At 41.0% G+C, this 23,509-nt stretch overlaps 1 protein-coding gene across 22 annotated transcripts in view; it reads right to left on the bottom strand.

Moving 5' to 3' along the window:
- Positions 1-23,509, bottom strand: part of FERMT2 (FERM domain containing kindlin 2) — a 99,047-nt gene that overhangs the window by 4,691 nt on the left and 70,847 nt on the right. For 6 of the 22 annotated variants that reach the window (XM_005290234.5, XM_024105490.3, XM_005290229.5 and 3 more), the window contains 10 exons: positions 17,763-17,795; positions 17,115-17,340; positions 16,910-17,012; positions 16,384-16,491; positions 12,569-12,703; positions 10,437-10,486; positions 6,153-6,277; positions 3,546-3,652; positions 3,004-3,225; positions 382-402 (listed from right to left, as the gene is read on the bottom strand). In XM_005290234.5, the coding sequence (XP_005290291.1) occupies positions 382-402; positions 3,004-3,225; positions 3,546-3,652; positions 6,153-6,277; positions 10,437-10,486; positions 12,569-12,703; positions 16,384-16,491; positions 16,910-17,012; positions 17,115-17,340; positions 17,763-17,795 (1,130 nt within the window). The remainder of the gene's footprint in view (positions 1-381; positions 403-3,003; positions 3,226-3,545; positions 3,653-6,152; positions 6,278-10,436; positions 10,487-12,568; positions 12,704-16,383; positions 16,492-16,909; positions 17,013-17,114; positions 17,341-17,762; positions 17,796-23,509) is intronic. The other 16 variants (XM_005290235.5, XM_065593924.1, XM_065593918.1 and 13 more) reach the window with 3 other exon arrangements.

Genomic DNA, 23,509 nt, shown 5'->3' with positions numbered 1-23,509 from the left:
ATGTTCTGCAGTTTCTAAACTGCGTCATCGGACATGAAATGGAGTATGTCACAGAAAATAGCTGCTTTTACCTAAGCACCACTAAATATTTGTGTGTATTATTTTTATATACCAGGTATGATTATAGATGCAAATGTCTTGGGCATATATTCAGTTTTAAGATGCACAATGAGAATCAACTCCTGAAATGTACATTTCTAGGATAAAGGATTCTTATTAGCAGATTGACAGCATAAAATCACTGGGGATCATTAAAACTAAAAGAATTATGTTCCTCTAGGTGTTTTGTTTTAGGGCTACTCTCCATGTGAAAGGGTTTTAAACTATTTTTTCAATTAAATTTATCTGAATTTGAATTGATTTATTTTTACTAGCACTTACCAAGTCTCTTATATAGCCTGGCTGTAGATGACAATGCGAATAAAGGAAAAGGAAGCAGAAAGAAAAAAAAAGCAATCAGAAATATGGCAACAAAGCAAAGAAAAAAGTGCAAATTATCTGCAAACTGAAGTTCAAGCAAAAAACATGCAAATTTTCTTAGGAAGGAAAACAGTAAAAAGTGAATGCAAGCATGAAGAAGGGAACAAGGAAACATAGAACCATCACTCATTCTACAGCCATCAAAAATCAGGAATGTCTCCTTCATCTAGAATGATTTATGTAGGTTTTATAGGCATTTCAGAATTCCATCGGTGGCCAAAGTCAAAAATAGAGTGAAAATTCCCATCCTCAGCGTTCTTTCAAGGTCTTTGGTTGAATGAGACTCAAGTTTACTCCTCTTCAGAGTGTGCAAAGCCATTTACTATTTAAAAACCCAGTAGCTTCTGTCGCTTTAGATATGAAGAAAATATCCCCATAGTACCCTTCTCAGAGAATACATTTTAAAAAAGTGCTCAACACAGTTCACTGACTACAAAGATTCTAAAATTACACAAGGAAAGCAAAAATTAAAATTGCCATCTGCTTTATGCATCCTCTTTCCTGAAGATACAACTACACTAAGGACTGCAACCATCAACGCAGTGTTCTGTTTATATTGGACTGAATGTTTCCCAGATGTAAAACCACAGAAATTCATTGCTCTGAGCAGAGTAAATGCCACAAAATCAAATCAGAATTCACATATTAATATTTAAACACTATGAACCTATTGTGTTTCTGTCTTAGCACTTCCTAAATCCATTTGCAAACCTGTAATATTGCAAATGTCAGTTTACAGTAAAACCATGAACCAGTTAGAGGGCTGGTTGTAAACCAAGTGTCCATATCCCCACAGCCCTAAGCAGACCAACTCATCCAGCTGATACAATATTTAACACGATCAAGGACATTCACATTTATATTGACCTATTGAGATCATTAGTCCAATAATGAGACTGTATGGGTTAGTGAAAACTTGACATTTATCTTTAACGGATCAATGGCTATTGTAAATGTACATTTCAGATAAGTTTGCACTTGGTGAGTGGTTTTCCCCTCAAAATTACCCTCAACTGACTATATTGCAGTAGCTTGGTGTGCCTTTTTAGCTGGCAGTCTACATTCCACGAATTCCCTGAGGGCAGCATTTTCTCCATTACTCCCCCATCACATGATGCTGTGGGATAAACCGTCTCAATGCAACTTACACAGCCTCCAGGACACCAAGAAGAAGGAAACTAATAAAATGCAAAGGGAGCAAAACTGCGGAACATTCTTGCTGCCTTTCTAAATAAAAGGATCTATTTATACTTAACTAATCTTCTAAAGGGATTTGTGGCTTCAGAATTGTTGGCCTGGCTTTTTACAAGTCTTTAACTGCTATCTCCCATCTCCAGTGTTGCACCTATTGCTTCTTAACCAAGACATAAACACACTGGGCAAATAATACAAGTTAATATTTTCCCCAGTGTCTATTTTACGAAGCTCAAGTCTACAGTGCCTTATATGTTATAATGTGTTATATATGCAATCCTTCCCTGTCCCCATGGATAGAAAGGCTTATTCAGAGAATAATAAGGGTTATAGAAAATGAAATTCCACTGCCAGGAAATCATACTGTGCCAATAAATAGCTACATTTTCCCGCTTCTCTGCCTGGCAACCCTCCTTCGGATTTCCAGAGATCGGATTCAGACACAGTAATTTAACTACAGATTAACAATCAGTGTACTTGAGTTTACTAAATCATTAAAGAGACACTGAGCAATGCTTTAGTTATTTTTGCAACTTTAGCCAAATACTGTGTGACTTTGTGCAACCCATGTATGTGTTTGTTTGTGGTAGAAATAATCGGATTCTACCATGCACTGACTAGATATAGATTAAGACTCAAAAATTAAGTCACAGTTCTTTAAAAATATATATTTTCAATGGCTGGTATTTCATCTATTTACAAATGTTGGAACAGTGCGAATAAAAAATACAGACTACATTAAAGCAAAGCCTGCATGGAACACTTTGTAAACAATGGGAACCTAAATTAATCCCAAGAATTTCTTCGTGAGCTTTGTGCAAGTAAACTGAACTAAAATCAATTCCTGCTATTGATTTACTCTGCCACAAACATACCATTACACTAATATTAAGAGGTACGCAGAATTGACCAATGGACTGATGTGCAGATGTTCTAGAATATGGTACACAAAAAAGAAGTTCCAAAAATGTGCGTAAAATAACTGGCTCCCATTGTTCAGACTCTGGGAGACTGTCAACGTGTGCTATCTCATTGCAAATTTGACATACATACTCTGAATAAAAACAAACAGTTAAGATCACTGGGACCTCATGCTCCAATCACTTGATATTGGATCAAAACCACAAATTAGATTTACACACAATTTAAAGTAGTAGGATTGTCAAATTCTGTTAAAATGCATCAACATCTGATGTACCTAGGATGAAATCTTAACCCCACTGAAGTCATCTACTGACATGACAAAACTCCCATCGACTTCAGCGGGGCCAGGATTTCACTCTTTGGGTTAAACGCAAGATTTCTGGAAAATGACTAAAACCCCGGTACCTGTTTGTTCTTGTACTTTTTCAGGTAGCGAGGTGAAACCAGACATTCTGGATTAATGTCAGTTGTGACTTGTTCTGGGATTAACTGTGGATCTGGGTTCAAATGCTGCATCTTCAGAAATGACAGAATATTCTGAACTTCTAAGTTGTACGAGCTGTCCGCCATGGTCTTGCCCTTGGAAGCTAGCCTGCAGGCTGCCATCCAGTGTGCGTACTGCTTCTCCTGCAATTAAAGGGAAAGGGGCACTCAAAAGGAAGGCAAATCTTTCTTTTTTCTGTTCAAAGCTCTGTCGAATTTTTCAGTACAAGAATCGAACTGAAACATACTAAGAGACTTACAATGAGCCAAAAACCCGACCAAAGTGTAGGATATAACAACGGTACATAAGGAAAAGGAGTAAGGGCCAGTCTTGTACATTACATCTATATACACACAATGCTGTGTGTCTCTCAAAAGAATATGAGCCGCCTATCAAAACGCAAGCTGTGGTGGAGGAGTATGTTCGGGGCAACGAGAAAACACAATGCCAATCACAGACTTACATTATCACAGCGAAGCCAGATTTCATTCATACCATCTGCAACTGGAATCAGAAGTTTGATATTAAACTTCTGACCAGAGATGTTTACATCAGGAGTAACCTCGCACCCTGTAACAAAAGAGCTAGTGTTTAGTGTGTATGGAGACACGTGCTCTAAAAAAATAACCACTCCAGTCTAATAGTATTAAAACAGTGTCCCAGGGATATGATGTGTTATAACCTGGCTGAAGAATGTACACCATGCTTTGTTTTTAAAGCCGGTAAAAAAATTAAGGGAAATCAGAGGAAAAAGTACAAAACATGGTGTTAGGAGTAAGCTGATGTCTTGCAACTAAAGCCAGAGCTGTCTGCCTGGTTGCAAAGGGTGTGGTACTGCAGATAACGTAAGAGCACATTGCGGGATTTAGCAACGGTTTAAATTACAATCTAGGCTATAACATTTCAGCTTCTGTGGTGAATCGTTTCCAAGACGATGGAAGGAAAAATGAAAAGCAAGATCTATTTTGAGGGAGAACAACAAAAACACGATACAAGTTCAATTAAATTTGGCATTACACAATTTGCTTGACCCTTCATTTCCTCTCAAATGGACTAAAATTTGGAATGGAATTACCTAGTCTAATAATTCTCTTATAACTGCAAAACCAGGGGTCAGGTTGGGTGGGCTGCTTATATCTTCAGCAGTGAGGCGCTAGCTTTCTTCAAATTTGGTTGCTGAAAAGTCTTAAAACGTTTATATTAGATGTTAGGCATTTTGAGAACTCCAGTTTCTTGAAAACATCCAAGTTAACGTGGGCTTCATTTCAACTCAGTCTCCAAGATTCTTTTAAAATGCAGTCAGAAGCAGCAACGTCAAAAGCTCCCAAAAAGGTATTCCAGGCTACACATCTCCGTAACTATAGTCTGAGGTCATTTGGCAGCCTGTCTGTTGTTGCCTTCACGGTAAAAAATTAAAGCTGTCAGTAGCTTCTGCTGTTCCATAGCCCTCTGAGCTGGAATAGTTGACTGCTGAATATAAGAAAGGCCAGCAGCCTTAGGAATTTTAAACGTAATGTGCAGGTCTTGCAGACTGTGTTTGAGTAAGGGCTTGTCTACACTGGCACTTCACAGTGCTGCAACTTTCTCGCTCAGGGGTGTGAAAAAACACCCCTGGAGCGCTGCAAGTTTCAGCGCTGTAATGTGCCAGTGTAGACAGTGCACCAGCGCTGGTAGTAGCTACGCCCCTCGTGGAGGTGGTTTTTTTAGAGCGCTGGGAGAGCTCGCTCAGCGCTGTGCTGTGACTACACAAGCATGTTAAAGAGCCGCAGTGCTTTAACGTTGCCAGTGAAGACGTGCCCTAAGACTTGTGTGCTTACATAACAGGGGAGAGGAAGAAAGGTTGCATTTGAAGAGAAAATATTGCTATTTACAACTCATTTGCTGAAGTCTAAACTTGTTTATTTCAATAAATCCATCACCAAAAAAAATAAATAAATAGGATTACAAATTTATAGCTCCTATATGCTCTAACTTATTTTTGCTTCACTCTAAAAGCCAGACACACGAACCATCAATTAAAATAAATGCAGATCTCAACAGTGAACTCTGAATATTTTTACTGTGTGAAAACAGGCTAAGTTAGGGTGACCAGATGACAAGAACAAAATATCAGGATACATGGGGGGGCAGCAACAGGCTCACCTCCCACACCTCCCACTGGAGCCATGAGGGAAGGGGGATACAAAGCTTGAGGAAGCTGCGGGTTGGGGTCGCACGGCCCCGGATCGGGACACAGCCCTGGCGCGGGTTGGGGTGCAGGGCCCCGGCTTCCGCCACAAGCACACGGCCCTGGCTCCCGCTTGCAGCCCAACTGCAGGCACAGTGCCCCAGCTGCAGCCCCGCCGCTTACCTGGGGGATGGTTCCCACCCACTGGGAAGCACCTGCAGGTTCCTCTGGCTCCTAAGGTCAGCGGCGGACAGCGGGGTCTCCACTCCATGTGCTGCGCCTGCCACAAGCACTGGCTCCAGCTGCCGCCATTGGCTGGAAGCTATGGGGGTGGGACTTACATGAGTAGCACGCCGTGCCCCAGGGTCAGGGTCAGCCCAGGGGGGTCTGCGCCCTGTCCGCGCCCGCAGCTCCCATTGGCCGCGATGGAGACAGCGCTTGTGGTAGGTGCAGCATGCAGAAATCCCCACGGCCACCCGTGTGCCTAGGGACCGCAGGGTCCTGTTGCCTGTTGTTTCCTAGAAGCCACCCCAAATAGCACCGCTCGGACCCCAGGTGAGTGCTCACCAATGTACTCCTCTAGCCCCGAGCCAAAACATCGGGACAAATGGACATCGGTTGGGACGCGGGAAAAACAACTAAATATCGGGACGTCTGGTCACCCGAGGCTAAGTTTTCCACAAGCCTTCTGATCCATACAGCATTATTTATGCTATTACCACAATCGCTTATTTAGAAGTGTATTTTTACATCATACTTAGAAACCTCAGTCACTTTTCCTTTAATACTCAACACTAGAATGACATCTGAAGTGTAATGCAAAAGAAATGAATGTAGAAATAAATGGTGACAATGACAGACTTGTTTGGATAACGTTACTAGAACGGCATGTGTCTCTCTTACCTCTTAAGTTCATTTGGTGAGCTGGAGTCCCACTGGATTCATCTTTGCTTTTATAGCAGGAAATGGATGTATCTTTGAAGGTGCACCAGTATTGCTTGTAACCTTTTAGCGTCAGTTTCTTAGGCCTGCCAGACAGGTTGATGATATTACTACATTAGATCTGCAATTCACTTGGGTAACAGTGCTTAGTTTAAGGGACACCGCAGGTAGCTAGGCTCTTAAGCTGATCTTCTGTACTTTGAACAGGTCTCATATTGAAGTTCTTATCAGGGGCGGCTCCAGGCACCAGCGCACCAAGCGCATGCCGGGGGCGGCCTGCCGGTCGCCGTGAGGGCAGCAGTCAGGCTGCCTTCGGCGGTATGCCTGCAGGAGGTCCGCCAGTCCCGTGGCTTCGGCGGCGGGTACACTGAAGACGGGGAACCGGCGGACCTCCCGCAGGCATGCCACCGAAGGCCGCCTGACTGCCGTGCTTGGGTTGGCAAAATACATAGAGCCGCCCCTGGTTCTTATATTCAGAATACGCAGATTGTCCCTTTGCTTACCTCCCCAACCAAGTCTTGCTTCCGCAGGATTTAAAACCCCCACCTTACAATGATGTACAGTAAACAAACGGATGCATGAGTGATCCCACTGGATCAGTAACTGAGTTGCACAATTATATGTACGCTTGTTTTCCATTACCCTCTTACAGAGAAGATTTGTTCAAGAAAAATAAAATAAGGTTACTAGCTTGGACTTTTGAATCCAAGTACTTCCATAGGGGACAAGTGTCAGGGTAGCTCCCACTAACAATGCCTATAAAAAGAAGCTTCCATGAATCATGGAAAAAAGTTTTTTCTTCTGTAATATTAAAAGAAAGTTATTTATTACTTTGAAAGTTAATGCTTTGATATTTAATTAAAAATCACGATGCTTGTTAAACAAAATAGCAGCAGCCAACCATATGTAATCTCTTTTCGGCACCTGATCTCCGATGGTTTATTACAGCGGTCTCTCTTGCTTGCCCCTTACAAAGGGGTCGGTCTAGTGAAAGGTTTCTGTTCCCTCTCTGTGGGAGTCATGGATGCTAGCTCCACAACCGGCCACTTCACTCAGCAAATGGCAGCTGGTCCACAGAAGCCCTTCATGATATTGTGTTCCACCAAGCCACAAGGAGATGTGGAAGCAGCCATCCACATGAGTGAAACCCACAGAATTCTAATCCCCACCGCACTGGATTTTACATTTCACTCCAGTGAATCAAGTACCTCCCAGCATGCTCAGAGTTAGCGTCTGTTCCTAGAAGCGGAGCCTGGGCAGGGAGCGGGCTGCTGCCCCTCCCCAGTCAGGCTCTCTTGCAGCCAGTATGCTCTAGGCGCAGCAGCAGCTGGCTGGGAGAGCGCCTGCAGCTTGGCTGGGGAGGAGCAGCAGCTTTTGGGGACAGGAGCCGACTCGGAACATGCCGAGGGGGGCCCCCCTCCGGCTCACTCAGCCACTGTCCTCAAAAGCGGAGCCTGGGCAGGGGGCAGCCTGCTACTGCTGTAGCCAGGCACTCTCAGTCATCCGGGATGCTGCGCTGGACCAGGGAGCGTGGCTGGAAGAGGCTCTGGCCCCGCCCCTTCACCTTCCAGCCCGGAGCTGGCTGCTGGGGGGACCACTTGACTGCTGGGGGGGGGGGGCACTTGACCCTTTGTGACCCTCCCACGAGTCACCAGCTACTTCTCTGCTTCTCCTGCTGCCTCCATTTTAAGGGTAGAGAGCACTATGGCACTCAATAAGCCATGGACTGCACTGTTCAATTCCCAACACGTGAAATGTAAAGAGGAAATGCCCAGGAAACAGCAGGAAAACAACTGACTCCTCCTGTCAAGTCTAACGCCTGTAGGGAGTGAGAAGTTCTTGGTACTGGAGGAAGCCTGGAAATGCGGGGGAAGGGTTAGGAGGAAGTCAGGAGGCCCAGCTGTCTCAATGATTTGTTCCCAAACATTTAAATGACGTTTTGGTTTCGGGATGAGCAGATGTCTGGTCTCATTCAGATTTTGCCTTCACCAGTTTTCTCCATCCTCAAGTTCTAAGATACCACAATAGCCCTGTGTGTGGTTGTGGGAAAGGCGGCTCAGTTTCAAAAAGTTTGCCACCGCCCTCCTCAGTTTTCATTTTAAGATGTTCAGCCTCTAGCCAGAGAAGAAGAGCGAGCAGGTTTTTCCATCGTTTGTCTGCGTGCCTTGATCCACGTTTCCCTTTGCAACCCTCATTTTATTCCTTTAACCTGCAAGTGGCAAGGCAGGGCACGTGGGCTACTAAGCTTAGTCATCAGGCTGGTAGGTGTGAGATAAGTCTCTCAAGCCCCAGAGACAACAGTGCTTCTTTCATGAATTAGTATTGCAACTTCTACACTGTAAAACATGCCCGAAGAATGCAAAGGACATGTCCCATCCAAGACAGGGCCAATTTATACACAGAGTCATTTCAATAGGTTTCTTATAACATACTGCCTGGCCCCATTTTTTTAAAATAAGTTCTCACATACACTCCAGTCTCTTTATAGGTGAGGTGAGTCCTTTACAATTAAGATACAGATGCTCCCTGGGTTACGCAAACCCAACTTACAGAAATTCGCACTTACGCAAAAAGTTCTGTACCCTTTTTTTTTTGCGCATAATTGTCGGAGATACGTTCCCGACTTACGCAAAATTCGACTTACACAAGGCGTTCTGGAATGGACCGCTTGCGTAAGTTGGGGAGCTTCTGTATTCTATTTAGGAAACCAGATGCCTATAGGAACACACCTCGGTTTCAATCTATATCATCTACTGCCTGTTGAGTAGTGGCAGCTTGAGCTGAAGCCATTCTCAGCACCTCAGACACACTTGGCTTTCTCTTTGGTGGAAGGCTAAAGAAACAAAGCCCCGGTTCGTTCAAACTGCAGCAACAAATTTTTACTGAAAATGAAGCAGATGCTGTAACTCAAGCGAATACAAAGATGATGATTATATCAAGGTCTGGAGAATTTAGGATCCTAGGCCACCCAGTGCTTGGTCTTATAGATTTTTCTAGATTTGTTTAACCTTTCTGTATATTAAAAAAAATCAATTTAAATATTCACCTCCTCTTTCCCTAGGCACATGGATCCAAGAGAGTCTAGTGAGTCTAACACCTTCCAAAAGATAAACGAGGTTTGTCCCACAACTAGAGCTCTAGTTAGCCAATCAGCTAGCTTCCCAAGTTATGCCTTTTTTATTCACAATTAAGTATGTCAAACTGTATCAAAAACAGACTCTCTCTTTTAAAAAGAATTCACATAGCTGGATAGACACACTAGTCCTGAAACTGTGCTCTAGTAATCAAAATACACCAGAGACCAAGACTGAGTCAGGTACTATAGTAAACTTGATAAATATGCATTACAAGATGGACAAAAACTTTTTCAGTAAACAGATGACAGGCTATGGTTCAAGAAAACAAACCATTACAAAATAAAGGTTAATTACAACCCTGTTCTCATGCAGTTGCTTTTCTTCTGTGCCTAACCCATGAAGTCTCATTAAGTTCAATGCAAAGATTCCAGAACTTTCATCATCTCCCTAACGCAGTGCACACTAAATTGCAAGAGACGGCCCTGACTGCCAAAATATTAGTCAAGATTCAAACATGACTAGTCCCAGTTTCCACATACCATGATCCAATTTATAACTAAAAAAGCTCTCCATGAGCTGGAAGAGGCTCCTTTTGGCAGCCAGAACAGAACAGGCAGATCAGAAGGACGCTTGTTTATTATTCATCTAGTCTCTCAAACCAAGAAAAGCACTTGAGTAAGGTTTCTAGTTACATGACAGTACTAATTTTAGGATAGCTTGATTAACTTACTGGCATAACAGAATATAAACATTTCAGCACCAGCTACTGGTGAAGAGTAGCCAAAGCATGTCCCCTCCCCCAACTCCAGTGGGGTATGGGGGGGAAGGATGGGGAGGGGCATGGAGCAATGAAAGACAGCAGTTATACATTTGAAGAACTGAATCACTGTACTAAAAAATGTAGTAAAGCTAACATTAAGTGGCCAGTGTATAGGATAGGTGCAAAATAAAGTGGAAATAAACAGGAAGTTTTAATATCTGGAGCACTGTGGTATTTTAGCTAGACTGCAGCTATGAAGTCAATGTGTTAGAAGACATTTCACACAAACCCAAGCAGTGGCGTGCCGCAAAGAATCCAGACAGCAGGGTAGAAAGGGAATTATGCAGTACTGTCATTATTTATTCATTGACATCTGTTTCACAAGCGCCTCTTCCCATCAGTACTTACTTGAACACTTTAATGTAGTCGGCAAGCTCAGGAATCGAAGTGATGTCACCCTGAAAATAAAAGATCATTCATTTGATTTGTCTGCCAGATACAAGACTCAGTTCTAGGATGGGAGGATCCGAAAACAGGGCACTGGGGACAGTGATTCAGTTTATAGGACAATGCCATGCAATTACTCAAAGGCAATTTCCTCAGTGATGAGGGGGAAAAAAGCTTGATAAAACTTCATTGTCAAATGTCAAGGTCTCACAGATCAGTCTACTTTATTAGACTACAGTTTATTTCACAGACTGAGAAAGAGAAGAAAATTCACTCCAAAGAAGTGCTGCTTTGAAACTCTTTTCTCAACACACAAGTAGGAGGAGACAATTGACTCATTAATATAGGTTTTTAAAAGGTCAGTACTGCACTTGAAATTCTGGAGTCGATTCTGCACACACACAATTGAAGTAGTTTAGGACTGGACTGGTGTTTGAGAATAAGCATAGGTTCTTTATGACTTCACTGCTTTTTCCTTGAATCCGAGCCAAAAAAAAATAAAGGATGCTGCTTTAAAATATCAGAGGGTTCTTAATTGCTTTCGAATTGTTTAAAATGGCAATCTTTCAGTATTTTCACATTTGACTATATCCCTAGAACATATCTATGGATTTCAGATTAACAAAAAACAAAAAAAATATTCATCCCGAGGCAGATACTAAATGGACAGTCTCAACCAATGTGTCATTTCCAAATTTCTTAATTAATTCTTATCTGGCAGGGTAGGCTCCTCAATATTATGGTTTAAATCACTTTCAGTGGCACTGAAATCTGAAGATTCCTCCTATTAAAAAGCCACTATTTATATAGCATCTGACAATTTTCTTCTTCCCACTGTACATCCATCAGAAGCAGCACAAGTTAATACTTCTAAAGCTCTGTTATCAATAACGATACTTTAGCAAGCAAAAAAAAAAAAAAAAAAAAATCCATGTTAACTTCAAAGATCACTACAAATAGTTTAAAAATATACTTAAGATGGCTGCTAAAAGAGAAAAATAAAACAAAATTTGAAGGTTTCGGTCTTTTATGTCTTGAAAAGGTTAGAACATAAACACGTGAATTCAGACCCGGCATAAGTGTGTGATGCTCCACTGACTGGAGTTGTTCCTCTGAAGGAAGATGCCGATCTTGAAAAGTTTAGGTATTTGGCCTTAATTCTTCTTTCACAGGGCTGTTCTATGGAAGAGCCATATTACTACAATATTACTGTGTTTCAGAAGTTTTAGAATTTATATTTTTGGCACTGTAAAGCTTTGTTCTTTAACTAAGGAATAGTGGAAGAAAAACCAAATCTATTCAGAACTGAGTATTTTTTAAGCAATTAGAAGAAACAGAAATTCATGTATTCCATTTGAGTTGTCCTTGACACTGCTGTATTTCACACGTATAATGGCTCAAGTTTTAGCGAGGCCCTACTTCGCCCAGTTTTCCAGCTGGGTAAGCTAAAGTTTAAGGAGGCCACTGTGACTCGTTTGTGGTCACACAGGCAACCTGTGGTTCATAGTGGATTAGAATCTAATAATCTTCATGCCTCACAGTTTGTTGCCATAGCCACAAATGTATTGTTATACTTGGTTTCTACAGGAGGATCTTTTATATGCTAGCTGACTGGGCATTATGACGGGTAACATTCGGTGTAAAGGGATACACATTAGAACAAACAACTTGAGCTAATGATGCATGTCAATGGGTTCTAAGTTAACTGTAAATACTCAGGACAGAGAAAGGAGGTATCGGAACAGCTCAGTGAAATCATCTGCTCAATAACAGTGTTGGTCAAAGAGTATTATATTGCATTAAGGGTCAGAGCACAATGCCAAAAATACTACACCTTCACACTACGTGGCAACCCTATGCTTAGTTCTCATCAACCCTTCTTATATCCAGTACAGCAGAAACAGTGTCCAGGGAGGGGCAGCAGAAACGATCAGAGGCATGGAAAAGATTTGGCCTATTTAGTGCAGAGAGGAGACAAATAAGAAGAGACCAAAGAAGGAACGTTGCTTCATCAGCAAACTTCCTATAGTCCCACTGTTAAGTCTGCCAGATCACAAGCATTTATTCAACTTTAAGACGTCATTAACTCTTACCAGAGTCGTTGATGTTTTACCACCTTCTAAAGTAATTTCCAAATCAGACAGGGCAGCGTCAACTTCATCAACTTCTTTGTCACTGTTGTTCAAGTGATTTTCTGATGACATGATTGATAGTTTGTTGATGTGGTACTGAAACACAAGTTAGAGACCTTGCTGATTTTAAAATACACTGTACTTAAATTTAACAGAATAATAAAACACTTATCTGACCTAGCAGAAATCTCACTATTGTCACATTCATTGTCATCCACTTAAATAGCTGTAAGGAAAAAACAAAAAGAAAACCATGGTACAATAGGGGAGCCACAGGGATCACACTTTGCATGACCACAGCAACAACATTCGGAGAAGAGGCTGGCAATCCATTTTAGATTGAGTGCTATGGTGTTCTACATTACAGTAACCAGAAGATAATACAGCTATGTTATTGCCCTATGCTCCCATTTAAAACATTATACTACAAGCACAACTGCACAAACTTCCGTAGACTCTACTGGGCAAACAATGGACTAGCCAGTTACAAAAACAGGCTACATTCTATCACCAGTACAACAGAGTTTACAGATGGAGGTCTGAAGCACAGAGCTTATGGGTGGGATTTCTAAAGCATGCTCCGCATTGGCCTAACTCAGCTCCCACTGCAGTCAATAGGAGATTTACTATTAACTTCAGTGGGAGCAGAGTCAGGCCAATGCTAAGTGCTTCTGAAAATTCCACCGGAAGTGATTTGGCCAGGATCACAGGGAAACCATGACTGAGTCAGAAACTGAACCCAATCCAGGGTTTTAATCACAAACCCATCCTTCCCTACTCAGTTTATAGTACACGAATGACATAGTTGGCTCTATGGGTCCAGATAACATGGTTAACGTGTGGCAGACGATGGCATAAAGCTCTTTGTGTAACCATAAAACACTTTGCTGTATAGTGCTAATGAAACTAGTCTGGATGAGCCTCATCCCTTCTAGCTTTCTGTGTGACAGAACATCTCAGAATGCACTGCCTGCCTCAAGTGCTGCTCTGTGAATTCTGGGAGCTCTATCTCCCAGGCAGTACGGGATGGCAACCAGATTGCTTGTCCCAGTTTATTTTGGGAAAAGCTCAATTAGATTGTGTGATAACTGAACATGCAAGCCCAGCTGACATGTGAGTTTGTTGTGAAAAGGCTGCTGTGCAGACACCTCAAACATGGACTTTGTAATAGGGTCCAATGAGTAAAGCATGACCTAGTTACAAACCAGAGTTGTACTCCGTGTAGACATAGGCACATCTCAACTCTTGTTTTAGTCTTCTCTGGATTTTGCAGGACAGACATAACCAAAAAAACCCCAAACGACAACCTAATAATTTATTTTAGGCTACTACAAAGTTTATCCAGTTACTCATTCTATACCAGAAAGGTGCAATGGGAAATGCAAACTTGAAGTGTAAATGGCTGGTCTTATCACATACTTCCCAAACAAATATTGGGGCTCAGGGTGGAAACTAGTCTCTTTCATTCATCTTTGTCATTTGTGGCTGCTTCCATCTGCTCTAAGGTGTTGAGAGATCAACTGTTCTGCCCTGCCTGCTAGGGGTCTTAGTTTTCTCTTCGGCACCCTTGTTTCTTCACATCAGTTGGTTTCCACTTGATAGCCTCACAGGGAATCTGTGGGTTAGCATCCACAGTACAGTGCATGCCTCAAATATGTCCAGCAATTCCTGAAGAGCTGCTGATTGGTGATTTCTCAGCTCTCTCCATTGATGATGAAGTCTTTCCAACAGTGTCCAGAATCTTTTCTAGGCACTTATTTTCAAAGGAATCTGGTTTACTATCTAATATTTTGGTAGATCTCCAGCTCTCACAGCCATATGCTAGCACTGAGATTATGTTTACATTAAAAATCCTTGGTTATGTTCTAGCGCTGTATATCTTTGATTTCCATATCTTGTGGAGTCTAATAAATGCTGGGGGTGCCTTTCCTATCCTTGATGTCACTTCCTTCTTGAGGTCTCCAATAGCCAATATGATGCTGGCCAGGTATGTAAACTGTTCTATTTTCTTGATATTTTTGTCTTCTAATTTTATATTACTGCTTGATGGCTGGGTTTCAAGGATGTTTGTTTTAGCATAACTAGTTTTGAGCCTTACTTGGCCTGCTATTTTTGCCTTATTGTCTGTGTAATTTTTTTTGGGTTGGGGGGGGGGTCATTTAGTTGCACAATATCAGCAGTAAAGTCTTGGTTTCCTAAGTATTTGCCATCTACCCACACTATACCGGTGTTTGTATTGCTAACACACTTCATTATTATAACAAAAACAATGGCTGGATTGCCATTTCAGCAACTGCTACTATCTAAAATTCCTTCTTTGTATTGTCTTGCAATAAAAGCAGCACTGTGCACATTCAGAAAAGTATTCGTGCTCCTTAAAGATAGTGGCATAGAAACAACATTCAGATCTAGAACAAATCTACCATACTAGAAGCAATTCTTCAAAGCAGTTAATGGATCAGCTGCATTAGAGACTGCATCTCCAGCTATGTCGCTCCTCTGGGTCAATAGAGATCACAGAGCCCAGCAGAAAGCACACAAAGCATCTCAGCTGAGGGGGATCTGGTTGTGGAATGAACTTCCAAAGGAGTATTGACAAATCCAGAGTCTAACCAGCTTCAGGAAATGTTGCAAAATCTATTTGATACAGTTTTTTTTTAATCATAACCAGAATGGCATTCATAGCATGATCTGCTCCCTCTTTTACCGCACCAGAAAAAACAAACAAAAAAATCCTACACCCCCAAGCAGAGCCTTCTATAACCTGAGGAAGAACGAGAGCCAGAAATTCCATGAAGTCCACTAGGGACTTTGCTGCTCCCAATCTATTTTATGCAGCAGGCACTCGGGCACTAGGGTAATGGGCGGCAGTACAAAACCCTAAAATAGAAGTGATCTTTCTAGGGGAGAGCTATTTTCTCTGGTGTTCATTCAATAAGTATTTTTGAAGGCAGAAACTTGTGACTAAGTATTATAATCCAGAAAGGATAGAATTACCACAGCGATACCACAATTAAATCTACAAAGCTGAAACTGTTAATGTCACAGTGGATGTCAAACATCATGCATCTTGGGTTGCTCTTACAGGGAAACTGGAGGACGAACTTTTACATTCTTGCTTTCTTTATTCTTTTTTGCAAAATGACCGCTATGGGTTGAAATCCATATAGCCCCGGATCTGCTAGGCCAGGGATGTTTCTGCATGGGTGAGGAGGAGAGAAGCAGCCTGGCTGCCAGACAGACTTGGGACCACACTTAGACTCTGTTTACAATCAGTCTTATGGAAATGAATGGTAAAAGCATTCACAGGTGTATTACCTATGCCAAATTTGCACATAATATTCTGCACAACAGATAAATAAATAGTTCTAGGAAACCCACAGATTATCACCAGCTGTTCTAGGGGCAAAGAGCCAGAAAGATACAGTTCAGTAACCTAATGTACTTACTTGTATTTTTTTTTTTAAAAGGGCAAAAATAAGAGTCAAGATAGATACAAACAACTTTGGGGAAAATAATCTAAATTCCTTTTCATGTGAAGTAATATGAAGCAAATATTTAAATTACCTAAAAAGTTTAAGTAAACACTAGAGAATAGGAAACCAGCCAAGTTTCATTAGAACAGAAAGTTCAGCTTCCTGACAAAGATAGAGCAAGGCTTTTAATGAACTAGTTGCACTGCAGTTTAGCTTCAATCCACCCCTTGATTTAAAGCCTATAGAAGGCTACAAAATTGCAACTGAGTTTTTTTTAATTGAAAAGACTCAGTCTCTTACCTGCAATGCTGCGAACATCATCATTTCCTCTTCCGTACATTCTATTTCTTCTAAAAGAATAGCCCATTTAGACTGCTCATAAAGCTGGTTGATTCGGATTGCATCGTACTATAGCGAAACACAAAAACACACACCACACACATATAAAGCACCTGCAAAAGGCGGCCTGGGGCCCTTTACACTTCAAACATATCAAATTAAAAGAGAATAAACATCACGAGACTTATTTTTACATCCAAATTTCTACTTGAGATTTAAACGCTAAACCACTTTGACACTGAAACAACCCGAATTCCCTTAACAGATGCTCAGGCAACCATCTGATTTTGTTCATTTGGCAGAGTCTTGATGTGTAAACAAACAGATTCAAATGATACATACAATGTAAGACACAGGATCACATTTTCAAAGACCGGCAGCTGAGCAGTTGCCCATACAAATGGGCATGCAGGCATTCTGAATGCAGACACTGGTCTCCACTTTTTGAACGTTTGGACATATGTACAAGACAGAAATAACTCAGTACCTTTGGATTCAAGTCAAAGAAGTTGTAATACTTGAACCGGAGCAGTAAGGCCTCATTTTCTTTCACATCTTGTTCCATGAGCGATCTCGACGAATCCAGCCATCTGCAAGTTGTCAACAATAAGATAACAAAAAAAGGTCTGGTTGAGTCTTTGTAAGCATTTTAAGAATGCAGCTTAAGTTTTTAATATATGTCTTTAACTCACCCTTGGTTGATCTTGGCTTTATCGAGAAGTGCTTGTGGCTTGTACATTTTTGCTAAGATTTCTGGGGATGTAATTGGCTGGCTGACAGCAAGTATACCAGGATTCCCTTCTGATAAAGCACTATCTCCAAACCAAGCTGAAGTTGGAGACAGAGGGCTTCCATCGTGAGAATCATAGGTGGGCGTCATGGTTTTGCTATAAAGTCCTGGACTTGAATATATGCTTCCTAACAGAACAGGAATAAACATGTGAAGTTAGCTTGTGTTCTGTACACTCAATGCAAAACTAATACAGTAAATAGATTTTAAAAATCCTGTGACTTAAAAAAAACCCAGACACTGCAATGCTTGTTTTCCTATGAAAAGCTAAACTATTTTAACTATCCTTGATAAACAAGACAGACAGAAAGTTCACTTTACATTTAACCCATGTGAAAATTGTCAGAAATCCACTCTTAGGGGTATGAACTGTGCCTGCTTATGTTTCTACAGCATCTAGCACATTGGGGGTACTACTGGAGACAATAATCGTAGGTAATCTGTTGCTTATGAATTTTGAAAGTCAAAGTTTAGAGGAGTAGGAAAATAAGGAGACAGCCAAAGAAATCACAGAAGACGGGGACAAAAGTCCTAATGAGGTGGGGCTCACCTTTCACTGGGCCGATGTAAAGAACATCAGTGCCTACAGAGAAGGAAAGAAAGGAAGTGAGAAGGCAAGAGGGAGACAATGAGAGAAGTCAGAAACAAAAAGGGACAGAAAGTGAAAAACATGCACAACTGTAAAAGACTTAAAATATTCTGGTTACGTCTGTCATATTCATTTGTTTTCACAAGTTGGACTTGAAACCAAAACTACCCTGTTTAAACCATGCCCTAATTAAGCCAAATTTTGACAGTCTCCATACATGTGAGATGTATCAGTAAGAGTAGCTGTTGCTATCTCCTGACTGAACTTTAAAATGTGCTGCTTACTCTTCAGAACAGTGTGTGGTCGCCTAGCCTTAAGACCTGCCTTTTAAAAATAGCTGATAATTATTCCATTGAGTCTGGTAAATTTTTCAAGCCCACAAATTCTATTTGAGGGAAGTTTTCAATAACCCTGGGAGTGGCGTATGGGTCGTTCACCACAGTTTTGATATTTTGACTCTTCACATCTGTGTAACAAATTATGAAGTCTGTTAGGTCTGATCATCACTTGCTCTCTTCAGCGGCGATCACTTTTCCCACTGTGTTTATTTGTATTGCACACTGGAACAAAGGTGTAAACCTGGGAATGATATATTTAAACTGATTCTTTGTCTTAAAACTAGAGAAGATGTGGTGAACTGGATATACAAAAAGCTTTATTTTTATTTATTTATTAATAAAATGGCTTTGATTATACACCAATGGCCTGGATTCTCTGAACTCTGTAATGACAATCTGAACAGTTTATTGAACTGCCGAGAGACCGAAAGTTAAGATTTCTCAACGTTACTGCAAATTGTCTTGCCTCTTTCGCCAGCATTAAGTGCAGTCGAGTCCAGATACCCAGATGAAAAGCAGTTCCTATTTAGCAGTTTTCAAGATACTTGTTCATGTTGCCACAGTGTGTTCTGATCATCTCAGATGTTTTTGAAAGGGAAGAAATATGCAGTTGATCTGTATTCTTTGCCTTTCTCCAATCCTTGGCATATCTCAAAAAAGCAGAATTTTAAATAAACCAACAAGTCACTCTGTAAAGGCTGCTTATTTTCACTTGAAAATGTGCGAGTCAGATTATGTGTGTATTAAGTGGGTGTTTTTTTTTTTTTTTTGTAGAAAACAGTAAATCTGACATGCATATTCCTCCAAAGTGTGTAGTATTTGGCAGGTTTGAGCTCAGCATGAAAGCTGCTATATAAAACAATTAGACTTTTCAGCCAAGTCCCAGCAAGAGCAGAGAGAAATTGAGTCTTTTGGTTCAACTATTTGAGTTAAGACTTCTGGTTCTTGCAGAACTTTCAACAGTACATGGAAGGGTTTTCTCTCACTGCACTTTCAGGCAAACCTGATACTTGGATAAAAAATACTCTCTCCTTATTGTCGTTCTAGAGAATGTTCATAAATAAACGGACAATGTTTTGGCAGGCTGGCTTTCATCACGGCACACAGACCAAATGAAGTCTCAAGTTCAGAATATTATTTATGTTGCAATTACAGGCATCAATCCTCAGGGGGTTTATTTGGGAAAAAAATATCTCCTTCTAAAAGAGAGACAAACCTGTAGAATTTAAGGGTCAGCTTAAGCAGCTCCCTCAAAAGTTAAACAAAATATTCCTACCTGTTTAAAAGCAGGATGTCAAGAGTACAGAGGTTATTTTACTCATTCATTTTGTGAGTTGAGGGGGGGAGGACTTTTTTGCAAGGTGGAGATGGATGGAGAAAGGGCAAGAGTGAAGAAATGAAAGGAGAGAGAAATGAGAGATTGGATTTGTATTAAAACAATGTCTATTTCAGTCTTCAGTTAGGTCATTCATTCATATTGCAAGATGCTTTCCTCAATTCAAAGCAGTTGGTACAGAATTCTTTAAAAAGCTATTCTGTGTACTCCAAATCCAGCTGTCACAGTACTGTCCTCTCTTTAATTCATCAGTGTAAAATACCTGCTCTTCAGAATAAACTTTTTTTTACTTAAGATATGCAACTGGCCCCTATGTTAGATTCAGGGGGGGGAAGGGGGGAAGGGTGGTTTTCCTTTGAAAAAGGAAACAAAGTTTTCTAGCTCAAAAGGTTGCAAAGGAAAGATTCCAAATGTGAAAAGGAGGAAACTGACGTAGAGCTGGCTTCCCAAGTCTGCAGATATCTGGAAATAACTGAGAAGTAAACTGTCTCCATTTCTCTCACTGAGGTATTCCTTTTAATTATCACACTAAGACCCAGATTTTCAAAACTGAGGTACAACTACACATCAACATGGCACCAGCATGGACAGCGCTTAGATAGCTGTAACTTGCATTGCTCCGGGAGGGGGTGTCTTTTTCACACCCGAGTGATGCAAGTTAAATTGACTTAAGCGGTAGTATAGATCTACCCACTGTTTTTTTTTGTCTGAGGATTAAATTCCATTATTAGCTCTTTATTGCTTCTATACGGATAGCCCAATGGTCATTCTGTTCACTGTTTTTCATGCCTTCTTTTAAAAGTATTACCATTGTGAATGTAGTTTCGTATGGTTACCCTCATGCTCTAGGCACTCAATTAAACCAGATTCAAAGTGCTTCTATGGTCAGAAGAATGATTGTGTAAAATCAGTGCCATCTAATTTAGCAGATCCACACCCTGTACTCAGTCACATCCCCTTGATTTTTGTCACACATACATCCTAACTACTACTATCTGTGTGGGGGAGGAGATCCTGCTACTGCAGAGTGAGCCAGATTCTTTTCATGCCTGCAAATGCCATGGACTTCAACGGAATCAGACACTGACCACTGGAGAAAATTCCACGTTAAAATGTCTCAAGCAATCAGTTCTCCGCTGCTCTTAGGAAAATATTCCCAATCTAAAGCCTTGCCTTCACTAGGAAAAAAGGCGTGTCTTAACACATGCTAAAACCCTAGTGTAGACAAGGCAGTTTGTTAGTTTTAATACATTAGCTGGCTGAAAGGAAACCATAATGGGGAGTTCAGGTTTACCTTGACCAACTACCACAAATTAAAGCTACAAACTTGTGTTGTTTACACTAGGATATTGTTCACCAATGTGTGCTAAATATACACCTTCTTAAAATACATCACCATCAGATTTACACATTTGTTCCAATGTGCAATACAAATATACACAACGGGAAGCGTGCTTACTGCTGGAGCGAGTGTGTGCAGTTAGTCATTGGATTGCTGCCTAATAGGCAAGCCTTGTGCTCGTCTTCCTCCCTTCCCGCTTTTTTGGCGGGCATGGAAGAGCCTTGAGAGTAGAGCTGTCGGTGGAGTGGGATATTGTTGGATACTGGGAACCTGCATAGGGGATTTACACACAAAGCCTGCCACAGAATCGCAGCTCCTAGATGATCCTTTCTCAAAAGGCTCCTAGAATGCAGAAGGACCAGGGCATCAAAAATGACATGGCAAATCTGGCTGCATCCCTTGTTGGAACGGCAAACAGTGAGAAAAGAAGCTATTGCAGCCGCAAGGTAGTAACAGCAGCTGTGGTACAGCTCTACTGCCACCCCAGAGCCTAGGGAATGATTGCATTCCTTTTCTCCCTAGCTCAGAACCTGGGCTTGGACACCATCTGCCCTTAAGGGATTACAATATATATAAAATTGCATCCACACGCACAGGTGAGGACACACACACAGAACTCATTAAGGTTGCAAAGTCAAGCACTCAAATAGTAGGAAATACAATTCAATTTTTCTGTGCAAACTATTTCACTATTTTTTCCTGCCTCCGTGCACCCCTGTCTCCTGCTGAATCCATGTTTAAACAGAAAAATGAGAATGACAAATGTGAATGATAAATGGGAACGGTTTAAGAACATTTTGCTAGGTGCCCAAAAAACAAACCTGGTTAAGGGAAGTGAGAGCAGCAATAATAAAAATTATATCTGTGAGACACAGAAAAAAGGGGAAATTGATAGCAATTAATGTAAGTTAGAAGTTAGAAATTATAGAAAATTGTTAAAAGAACACAGACTCTATGGCCAGTAGAGTTAAGGACAGTAAGAAAGAGGGGTTTTTGTTTTGTTTTTGCTTTTGTTTGATTGTTTTTTAAAGCAGAAGGGGAACAAAAGGAACCCTGCGAATGGCACTGGTCCATTATTAGATGGAAATGGTAGAGTTATCGATAATAATGCAGAAGAGGCAGACGGGTTCTATAAATATTTTTGTTTTGAATTTGGAAAAAAGCCAGATGTACCAGCCACGATGAAGTATTTTCCATTCCAACTGTAACTAACGAAGATGTTAAACAGCGCCTACCAAAGTTAGACATCTTTAAGTCAGCAGATTTGGATAACTTGCATCCAAGAGTTTTAAAAGAGCTAGCCAAGAAACTCTGGACCATTAATGTTAATTTTCAGTAAGTCTTGCAACACTAGGGAAGCTCGAAAGGACTGTGAGAAAGCTAATGTTGTACCAATATTTTAAAAGGGTAAATGGGATGACCTGGGTAATTATAGGACTCTGAGCCTGACTTTGATCCCAGACAAAATAATGGAACAGCTGATACGGAACTCTATTAATAAAGAATTAGAAGAGGATAATATAATTAGTGCCAATCAACATGAGTTTATGTAAAACAGATCTTGTCAAACTATCATTTTGATAGGATTACAAGTTTGGTTGATGTTAAACTCAAGACTTCTACAAGGCATTTGATTGGGTTCTGCACAACATTTTGATTAAGAAACTATAACATACAAAGTCAGCATGGCACAGAGGTCTCAAAATGAAATTATAAATGAGGAATCATCGAAGGGGTGCGTTTCTCTTAAAGTCCCATATGGATCAGTTCGTGGCCCTATGTTATATAATATTTTTATTAATGACCTGGAAGAAAACAAAAGCAATAATAAAGTTTGCAGATGACACAGATTGTGGGAGTGGTAAATAATGAAGATGACATGTCACTGATAAAGAGTAATCTGGATTGCGTGGCAAATTAGGTATAATCCAACAATATACATTTCAATGTAGCCATAATGTAAGGTCATACATCTAGGAACAAACAATGAAGCCATACAAAGCAGGGGAGGGATCCTATCCTGGAAAGCAGTGATTCTGAAAAAGACTTAGGGATCATTGTGGATACCTAGCTAACCATGGGCTCCCAGTGCAACACTGTGGGTAGAAGGGCTAATGAGACCCCTGGATGCATAAACAGGGGAATTTCAAATAGGAGAAGGGAGGTTATATTACTTCTGTCTCCAGAGCAGGGTCTGAATAGTGGGCAGTAAATAAGGAATTCACAGACTCAGACGTTTATGGCCAGAAGGTCCTGTGTGTTCATCTAGTCTAATCACCTGCGCACAGGCAATAGGACTTCCCTGAATTAATTTCTGCCTCACATCCAACAGCTGTGGTTGAACTAGAGCACATTTTTAAGGGCTTGTCTACAGAGCACTGCAGTGTGGTCTATGAGGGTGTGAATGTGCAGCGCCCTAATGTGTGGCGCTGTAACTGCCCTATGAACAAATGAAAACATACCTAGTTCGTATTGAATGTAGTCTTATAGGACTGTATTAACACACACTAGGTACCTTTTCATTCTCACCAGCAGGATCTACACAGGCAGTTATGAGTGAAGCACATGAGAGCGCTCTACAGCTAACACCCTATAGAACCACACTGTGGGGCCATGCAGACAAGCGCTCAGAAAAACATCCAGTGTTGATCTTAAAATTTCCAGTGATCCATCACAACCCATGGTAAGTTGT

This window comes from Chrysemys picta, chromosome 4, assembly GCF_011386835.1.
Source record: "Chrysemys picta bellii isolate R12L10 chromosome 4, ASM1138683v2, whole genome shotgun sequence".
Lineage (NCBI taxonomy): Eukaryota > Metazoa > Chordata > Testudines > Emydidae > Chrysemys > Chrysemys picta.
The sequence above is the reverse complement of the archived record's forward strand: the minus strand, read 5'-3'. Positions and strand labels throughout refer to the sequence as shown.